We start from the raw sequence: 9,638 nt of genomic DNA, 5'->3' as shown, positions 1-9,638 counted from the left end.
TTGGGAGGATGTCCAAGCTTACCAACATGTCCAAAATAAATTCAGATATTGCATTTACTAGGTAGTAACTGCATTTGTTTTACAAGATCGGCTGCAGCTGCCGGAGACATTCCCCCCCTTCGCATCTCTCCCTCTGCTTCTCAGTAATTGCATCTGAGGATGTAGCTGCTGGAACAGCTTTCTGGATCCCGGGGAAAAAAAAAAAAAAACTCGAGCCCTCAATAAATATTTGTTGTCTGGAAGCAGGGCTGACAGGGTTGGGAAGCCGTACATAGCTAAAACAAGTGGTGCGTGGTGCTTTGGACCGTCAGACCCATGACATCGAGAGCCATGGATGCTTCTGGGCCCGTCACCTTCTCGCACGCCTTCGGACAGCAGTGTGAGGTGATGGAGGCAGGTAAGTGTCACCTATTCCCATATATAACGGGCTCATGTTTAATCAATGCAGTGATGTATGCAGCCGTGCCTGCCTTCTGGCTCAGCTCATATTCTGCGTGTGACCTGCATGATTATTTATAGACTGAGAGATAATGAATCGCATCCCGGGTCAAATTAACATTCGGCAGCATGCAACAGTTGTAAAATATGCGTTGAGGGTCTGTGCAATAACGTTCTGGGCTGCTATGTGAAAAGGAAAAAAAATCTGATATTTAACCCATAGACAAAGGGAGAGGTAGTGTGAGACTGCTGTCCCCAGGAGCACAGTCACCTGAGGTTTAATATAAATATCAAAGAGAAACTTGTTCAGTGTAAACCTGCTTTACATAGTTTAACGTGGAACCTTTCATACACTGCACTGCAGATGGTAGTTGCGTTGTTGGGTTTGCAACTACTGTCCGTCTGGCCCACCAGCAAGCAAAGAGGTCCTCCTTTTGAGAATTAAAAGAAGAAGCTGATTGGGTGCTTTGAGCCACAGGCAGTTCATCTATTGGACCCTGTTCAATTGAAAGTGTAACTAAATCCAAGAACACAAATGTAATATTTTGCAGCTTAACAGTCCTTAGATGTGATGGTTGAATACGTTTTGACTTAAAGGGGTCTATTTATAAACAACAAGAACTCTTGGCCGCCGCCGAATATCTGTGAATGTTCTTTTTGGGTGAATAATGCAAAATATGAATGTTCTTTAAATATTTTTTTCCCAGTTTGGATATAGTGTGTTGTAATATTATATTATGGCCACTAGTTGGAGCTTCTCCCAGTTTGAATGAAGTGTGTTGTAATATTACACGATGGCCATAATATGGAGCTGAGAAGCATAGGCAATAAGTATTTATTTCTTATGCTCATCAGCTCTATCTGAGCCCAAAATATCAATATCATATCTGAGCCCTGGGGGACATAATTAGAGAATTACTGGTGCTCACATGTAAGCCCAGTTCAATGCAGCAGTAAGGACTGTGGACCATTGCCACCAGAGGAGAAGAAGGATGTCTGGTATTACAGGAAGGCCTTTGGAAAAAAAAAGTATGTCTATATACAGATCAGCCATATCATTATAGGAGGTGAAGTGAATAACATTGATTATCGGCTTACAATGGCACCTGGAAGTGGGTGGGATATATTAGGCAGCAAGTGAACATTTTGTCCTTGAAGTTAATGTTTTGGAAGCAAAAACAATGGGTAAGGATTTGAGCAACTTTACAAGGGCCAAATTGTGATGGCTAAACGACTGGGTCAGAGCAATTCAAAAATTGCAGCACTTGATGTTCCCGGTCTTGCAGGTCTTGTGGGATGTTCCCAGTCTGCAGTGTTCAGGACCTACCAAAAGAGGTCCAAGGAAGGAAATCCAGTGAACTGGTGACTGGGTGATGGGCAGCCAAGGCTCATTGATGCACATGGGGAGCGAAGGCTGGCCCCTGTAGTTGGATCCAAAAGAAGAGGTACTGTAGCTCAAATTGCTGGAAAATGTAATGTTTTGATAGAAAGATGACTGAACACAGTGCATCGCATATTATTGCTTATGGGGCTGTCTGCTGGGTCCTGCCACTCATGTGGATGTTACTTTGACACACACCACATACCTAAACATTGATACTGACCAAGTGCACCACTTCATGGAAATGGTATTCGCTGATGGCAGTGGCCTCTTTCTGCAGGATAATGCGCCTTGCCACACTGACAAAATGGTTCAAGAACGGTTTGAGGAACACAACAATGACTTTGAGGTGTTGACTTAGCCTCAAATTCTCCAGATCTCAATCCAATTGAGCATCTTTGGGATCTGCTGAAAAAACAAGTCCAATCCATGGTGGCCCCAACTTGTAACTTACAGGACTTAAAGGATCTGTTACTGATGGCTTGGTGCCACATACCACAGCATACCTTCGGAGGTCTAGTGGAATCCGTGCCTTGACAGGTCAGGGTTTTTGTGGTGGCAAAATGGGGACCTACTCAATATTAGGCAGGTGGGGGGAAAGTGAAAGAATTGTTTCTGAATTAATTTAACAAATAAAGCAGATCTTTTTATGCAAGTGCTTTTTGGGTATCATTAGTAACATTGTTTACCTTCATTTGGGTAGGCTTTTAGGCTGTGCCCCACTATGGAGATCTGCCACCACTTCTCGTCTCTGTGCTGCCCATAAAATAATGGGATGATGTCATATACAGCAATAAAAATATTACCAGAAGTGCAAAGCCCTCTTTACTTGGGTTTTTGTTTCTGTGTACCTGCTAAGGAGTTTTCCCCTCACTTCCTGTTCTGACAGACACTCTCCCCAGTAGGGAATCAGATGGCCACCTATTTATTTATTATTGATATAGCGCTGACAATTTATGCAATGTTTTACATTTTACAGTGCACATTCACATTAGTCCCTGCCCTTAAGGGATCAGTTGAAGGTCCCTATCACACATGCATATACACAAGGGTCAATTTAGACAGGAGCCAATTAACCTACCACTGCCAGCATGTATTTAGGGTGTGGGAGGAAACCCCTGCAAGCACAGGGAGAGCAGGCAAACTCTTTGCAGGCAGTGACCTGGCTGGGATTTAAACTGGTGGACCCCCAGTGCTGCAAGGCAGAAGCACTCACCACTACACCACTGTGCTGCCTAAGGCCCTAACCCTTCCCTGGTCTACCCAAAACAAAACAGGAGTTGGGCTTTACATCACTTTGCAGAGATCCATTTTCACTTTTAAAGGAAATAAAATATTTTTTGTTGATCATGGTAATAAATAAATAAATCCACTGTGAGTTAATGTTCTATGACAATAAACCATGAAAAATGCCAAGGGGATACATACATTTTAGAGACTGTACACTAGGGACTTTATTTTAAAAGTCAAACAAGAATATTTAATAGGTAGTGCAAGAGGCAAAGCATGACATGCAAAACGCAGCAACCTGTAGCAACCAACCAGAATTAACTTAAGTAAGACCAGAATGAGATGGGTTATGTATGGATGTGGTGGGTATTGCACTTTGCACTGTTTCTCAGATTCAGTCTGAAAGAGTCTGGAACCTGAGAATAATACATAGCACTCAATTAGAAATTTTCTTTTTATGTCAGCTAAATATAAAAAAATATTGGATGTATAGCTACCGGGGTGAGCTTTAGTCTCTTTTTCATGTTTAGCGTTGTGTCTTTGTTGATGCTGAAGGAAGCTTTTTGTATCAGAGCAGTGACTCATCCCTGATGCGCAAGTAAGTTTCAATGAGTCCAAAGGAGCTGCAAAGCGAGCAGCGTCTGCTATACTGTCTCTTTAGCTAATTCACATTGCAGTGGGAACATTTGGTCATACAGTGCTTCTGCTTTCAGTGCCTTGTAGCACTGGGGGTTCCTGGTTCAAATCCCAGCCAAGTCACTATCTACAAGGAGTTTGCACATTCTCTCTGTGCTTGCGTGGGTTTCCTCCCACACTCCAAAAACATGCTGGTAGGTTAATTGGCTCCTGTATAAACTGGTCCTTGTATGTGAGATAGGGACCTTAGATTGTAAACTCCTTGAGGGCAGGGACTGAGGTGAATGTGCACAATGTATAGTGCTATGTAAATTGTTAGTGCTATAATTAATGTTTGTACTAACAAAATAATATATACATATTAAACAATATAGCAAGAAGAATTATAACATTATTATGAAGCATTATAGTTTCCCTTCCATGGCACTATGAGTACAACCAGGTTCATTCAATACAAAGGTTCTCACCAATTTTATACTGCTAGCCATCTTCAATTCCCCGGCTCACAAAGATCCAAGTGATCACTGCAACCATTTTGATCTTATATAAAAATGCAAATTTAAAGAACTTTTCTTTCTGCCTACAAATCAGCTACAAACTGTAATTTCTACAGAGCTGAAAATAAAACAATTATTCTGATTGGTTGCAATGGGCAACCAGAAATGTTCTTGTTAGCGCATTTTTCCTACAAGATGCTCCTTTGATGATTTGCAGAACTGATTAGTTGGCTTTCGGTTCGCCTGAATAACTCCTATAATAAAGAGGAAAATTGGTTGCTACTGCTTTTAACCCTATGATTGCTGGGATATGACATCCTTGGCTGTCAAAAGGCTTAAAACACATAATAAAAAAACCATTTAAATGAATCTCGAGAAATGACCAAACACACACAAAACAATGATGGGTTCCATTTAGGAAAAGTAATAGGATATAAAAAGATTAAAATGCCAACCAAAATGAGCATATTTGGAATAATAATACGGACATATTCTATATTTTTGGTGGGGGGGGGAGGGGGTATGGAGCGCCTTATAAATCCTTGGTTATCTTTTTGTGTTTTCTTGAAAATATTACTCAAAACAAATAATGCAGTAATAAAAAAATATACAGGGAGGTCTGGACTGGAGGGGCAAGAGGAATTTAAACCCTTACCCTTCCAGTACAAATAATACATGTTGGGCTGGTGTCCCTGAGAGTATCCCCTCACTCAGAGCGGGACCCACAGTTGGTTGTATTGGCCTCCCAGACCAAAGTTTCCCTGTCCTCCCCTGGATGTATACAGTTACAAATTTTAATTATGATGGGGCCACACCTCTAGTCTTTAGATTTTTAAATGAAAGTAATTGAATTCATGCATATGATGACATGGAAGAAAAAACTATAATTATACACAGTATAGCCAGCAAATTCACCTTTAATAAGTACAACCATCTATGCACAAACAGCCCATAAAGCGCCGATGAAGGCAGATTGTTCTTAACCTTGAAACGCGCTGGATGTTTTATTTCATTGTTTACGTTGTTTCCTTTTATTATTCCAAAGACTATTATACTGGCGCTATTATTGTTTTACCTACCAGGATTCTACCCAGGGTTCCTCAAGAAGCTCCCAGTTACATTAAAGCTGCCGAGCCAAAACCATTGGTCATTAACAACTAGATTTCACCATGTAATAGCAGATGTTATCCAGCCCCTCATATCCAGGTCTTTAAAACATTGAAAATGAAGCCTTGAGATGCAGCCAACCTGCTCACTATTTGAGTTTTTCATCCAGACATTGCTGCCGTCATCCCGTATTCCATTTATTGGTAATCTGATGATCTGAGAACAACTGCTTGTGATGCAACAGGGGGATCCTCAAACACACCCACTATTGTCTGCCCCAACTAGAAAGCCTACTGTAAACAAAATATCCGTGCTGAGAACTTTTTCACAGCCACCGATTTCAAATATGGAATTCTTAATGCGATTCTTGCATAACGTCTGGAGTTTAAACGGCATGTGAGGTCATAACTTTTATTTTTAATTTTGGATAAAGTGGAGAGGGTTTAGAACATCAGTCGGGTCCTTATTGCTGTCTGTGTCCCCGGTAGGGAGATTCACCCTATTTATGCTGGAAAGTGAAAGGAAATCCCAAATGTTGGTTGTCATCAGAACAGGAATAGATGGGAAATTGTCCAATGGGGACACCAATTCTGGTGACCACCAGTGATTTCCTCTAACTTCCTGTTGTAGCTATCGAACAGGAAGTGAAGGGAAATCCCCCTAATGGAACACGGATGGCAAAAAAGCTAACGGGTATAACCCTCCCATACTCTATCCAAACTGTAAAAAAATTGTTGGCTTCAGTTCTACGTTGGAGTGTCTGCCATAACATCCAATCAGATTCCAAATGTCAATTTTAAATACATACCTTACAAGGCAGAAACAAGCATTTGATGGGTTGCTCTGAAACACTTTTGGCATTTCTTGGCTTCTGAAAGCCGCTCTGTTGAAATCAATGTTTTTTGTCATCGCTGGTTGAAGTCTGCAGATTTCATGTATAAATTCCAGAATTTGGAACATTTGCACCATATGTGCTGAGCTATCTGTTTCAGTCTCTGCAGCAATGGAGGGAAGTGATGTATTGCTTAAGTTACTGTCTCTTGGGATGTGATTGAAGGTGACAGGTAATTAGAGAAATAGCTGTGAAATCAATGTTTTGATGATGTGGCACAGGTCCTGTGAAGGCGGCTGTTTTTAATACAAGAGTGAATCAAGACCAATATTCCTAAGAACTCTGAGAAATAAGATTTCTGCTGTTGGTGTTTCATCGTCAGCTGTGCAACTTGCTTAAAGTGCAGCTCCACGTTTGCAGGGAAATTGGGTTAATATCTATTTTATATTTGTTACATCTTCCAATTTACATTGTATAACTTAAAAAAAAAGAAGATTTTCTGCTTACATTTTTAGGTGCTTAATACTTACTTAAAATTTTTATCTACCTCTCCTCCCATGTAATGTTAAGGAGGGGGCTGTGCAAAGTTATGTTTACATTAATTAACCCTGTCTTTACTGTGCTTGCAGATTTCATTAGATTTAAACATTGTCTGTGCTAATGAAGGGTTAAAGCCTTCAAGCATTGTCAGGGGCATCCCTAGCCTTTTTGACACCTGAGGTAGCCAGGGGGACGATGGATGCTGGTAGTGCATGGTAACTGCAGAAGGGGGCCCGGGAGCGCATGCGGTGTGGCCTTTGCATCATTTCCACATTCACCTCTGGCAAATGCCACTGGTTGCCAGGAGCTGAGCCAGATGCTGGCCAGAGCATCCCAGGTTGCTAAGAGCTGAGCGGGGAGATGTGTATGGCTCTTACACATCCCGCCGCCCAGCTCTTGGCAACCTGGGAAGCCCTGGCTGGAAAGGGGGAAGCAGGTACACTGCTAATTTTGTGCAGCAGAGTGGCCATGTTGCGCTGCCTTCCGCCCCCCACCCCACGTGACCAAAAGAGATCCCACCTGAGCAACAGCCTCACGCTGCTTCATTATTGGAACAGCCCTGAGAATAGTATGTTAATGAGAGGAAGCTTAGGCTAACCCTCAGTCTGACCATCTAGTTTCACTTTCAAACTGCTCAGAGTAGCCTGGAATCTGCACAAAGGCCTTCACCAAAGAAACATCTAAAAGGTAGAAAATATATTATAAAAAAAAACTTTTACATATTCTCTGTGAATGGGAACATATAACATAATACAGTGAGGGTAAGTGGACTGACCTGGAGTAGCACCTGTCTTTTCATTTGCAAAAGGGGAACTACACTTTAAGCCGGGTATACACAGTTAGAATTTATTTTGAAACCGGTCATTTATCAAATGTATGTTCGATTTTATGACAGTTACTGGGGTCAAATTGATATTTATGACCATAGTGATGAAAAAGATTCAAAGGAGGAGGGTGCAAAATGTTTCTCAAATGAATGAAATTCTAGCTAGAAATGTGTTTTTTGTTCTGGAATCTCCTTTTATTTGTCAAATCGAATGTTAAAATCAAACAACATTTCAAATGATATCCATCAAGTCTCTGACGGCATTATCAAATGTTCTCAAGAGATTTTTCCTACAAAATTCTAAATGTCTAAAGCCATCACAGAAGAAATATGAGGGCTGCCATTACTTACCTCCTTCTAAAAATGCAAGTTGACTGACTTTTATGTTGACCCTCTAGCTTCAATGCTTTTCTAGGCTGAACTACAGACAAACAGATAAATACAGAGATGAAATACACAGATGGGGCTATTTTACCTGCAAAAACATTTGTATGTATATCAGATCTGAGATTTACACAGCACAGTTATAATTTGCAGGCCAGGAGACCTAATTTTTCTCAGGACCTGTCCTTCCCCCAGCCTGTTACTGGATAATGAAGGAGAAGCAGCAGATTGATGAGCTCATCCCTCTGTTGCTCTGCTCTTTCCTCCTGTCACCAAGGTCCTGGTGGGCACATGATTACTGTAGCACAACTGATTGGTTCCTTGTGCTGCGATTGGTTCCTTGTGCTGCTTCTTCTTCCCCTTCTATGAGTTCTGCTGTACAGGCACTGTAAGAGGCGGGTAGAAAGAAAAAATTAGGTACTTACACTGCTTGTATTATTATTGTTATTACATTTACAAAAAGTACATTTAATGTTTTATTAAGGATTACAGAGCTGCATTTGTTTTTATCTTTTTTTATTTAGTTCAGCTTTAAACCGCTGACTGGGAAAAAGTATACAGAACAAGAAAGTTGAAAAAGTGTCACAAATCATTATTTGCATGCTTGTAGCAAGTTAGTATTTCAAAGAAAGACACTTAGCATGACAACCCGGTAACCAACATTTTCAGAAGAAACCCTCATTTATGGCAGCGCTGTGCTTCTCCCAGGATAGGCTTCTTTTCTAGGATTTTAAAATACTTTGAAAACAATACTTAGTCTGGGCTGAATTAATGTGTGTTGCATTAAGGTAGCCAATTCTTTTCATTGGTCTGTCTAATGCCCCAAAAAAGGTGCATATGCCCTCTTCGGCATCAAAGAAAGATGGGATGATGAGAAAGTGCAGGAGGGTGCTATTCAGAATAAATAAAACTGTATCACACTGAACTGTATCATGCCCGTAATACATTACCACATGTTACAGGGACATGGTGAATCGTGTTATGTTAATATTTAGTATATATTTATTTATTTATTTTACATACAGGCTTGATTAAAAAAAAAAAAGACATTTATTAGATGAGAAAGGATTCCTAGTGCACTATGAGCTGACCCTGTTGTCAGGCCACTTATTTCAAGAAACAATTTCCCATAAGATTATATGTGCAATTCATGTGTTTTATGCATGTTATGTACAGGTAAAAGCCTCAGTCTTGTGTAAAGCCCTGAGACGACTGTTGGGAATGTGACACTCCATTGTGTTTCTCTTTGCTCCTCCCTCCGCAGAGTGCAGTGGTCAGGAGTAACACCCAGTACAGAGGTCAGGAGCAATAATTCCAGAGTATTCACACACATCTGCACTGTAGGCATCAGAAAACTGCCAGCTAGCACCCTTACACAGCCTGCTTTCCACCTGGCACTGCCCTTTCCCGCTGCTCTTCCACCCTCACTTCCAGCCCACAGATACCTGTCACCCAGTCTTACCAGGTCCTCTGATCACCACTTTAACAAGTGCTGGGCAGCCGAAGTGCGGTGGGCTGGGAGAAACATGTGCATGGCTGATGCATTGCTGGAGGTGAAGGCAGCAGCAAAAGGTGCGGGCTGGTGGTGCAGTTGCTGATGGCTATGGCTTGGTCCGGGGCTGCTCGTTCAGCTTCCTGACCAGTTCCTGTAGCTTTTGATGGCAGCCCTGGCTTGCGCTCCCCCTCCTATTTCTGCGCCCTAGGCAGCTGCACCATCGATCCCCCCCCCCCACGTGGCGGAGGCGCTTGTGTGGTTGTTTGGCTGCC

At 41.7% G+C, this 9,638-nt stretch overlaps 1 protein-coding gene across 1 annotated transcript in view; it reads left to right on the top strand.

The window, feature by feature from the left end:
* The window catches only part of KAZN (kazrin, periplakin interacting protein), a 383,508-nt gene continuing 373,870 nt past the window's right edge, over window positions 1–9,638 (top strand). Inside the window, exon 1 of the mRNA XM_018552658.1 lies at window positions 1–397. Coding sequence (XP_018408160.1) covers window positions 316–397 — 82 coding nt within the window. The 5' untranslated portion in view covers window positions 1–315. The remainder of the gene's footprint in view (window positions 398–9,638) is intronic.

The sequence above is a fragment of the Nanorana parkeri genome, unplaced genomic scaffold, assembly GCF_000935625.1.
Source record: "Nanorana parkeri isolate BGI_ZX_2015 unplaced genomic scaffold, ASM93562v1 scaffold94, whole genome shotgun sequence".
NCBI lineage: Eukaryota > Metazoa > Chordata > Amphibia > Anura > Dicroglossidae > Nanorana > Nanorana parkeri.
This window is presented reverse-complemented; position numbering and strand designations above follow the sequence as displayed.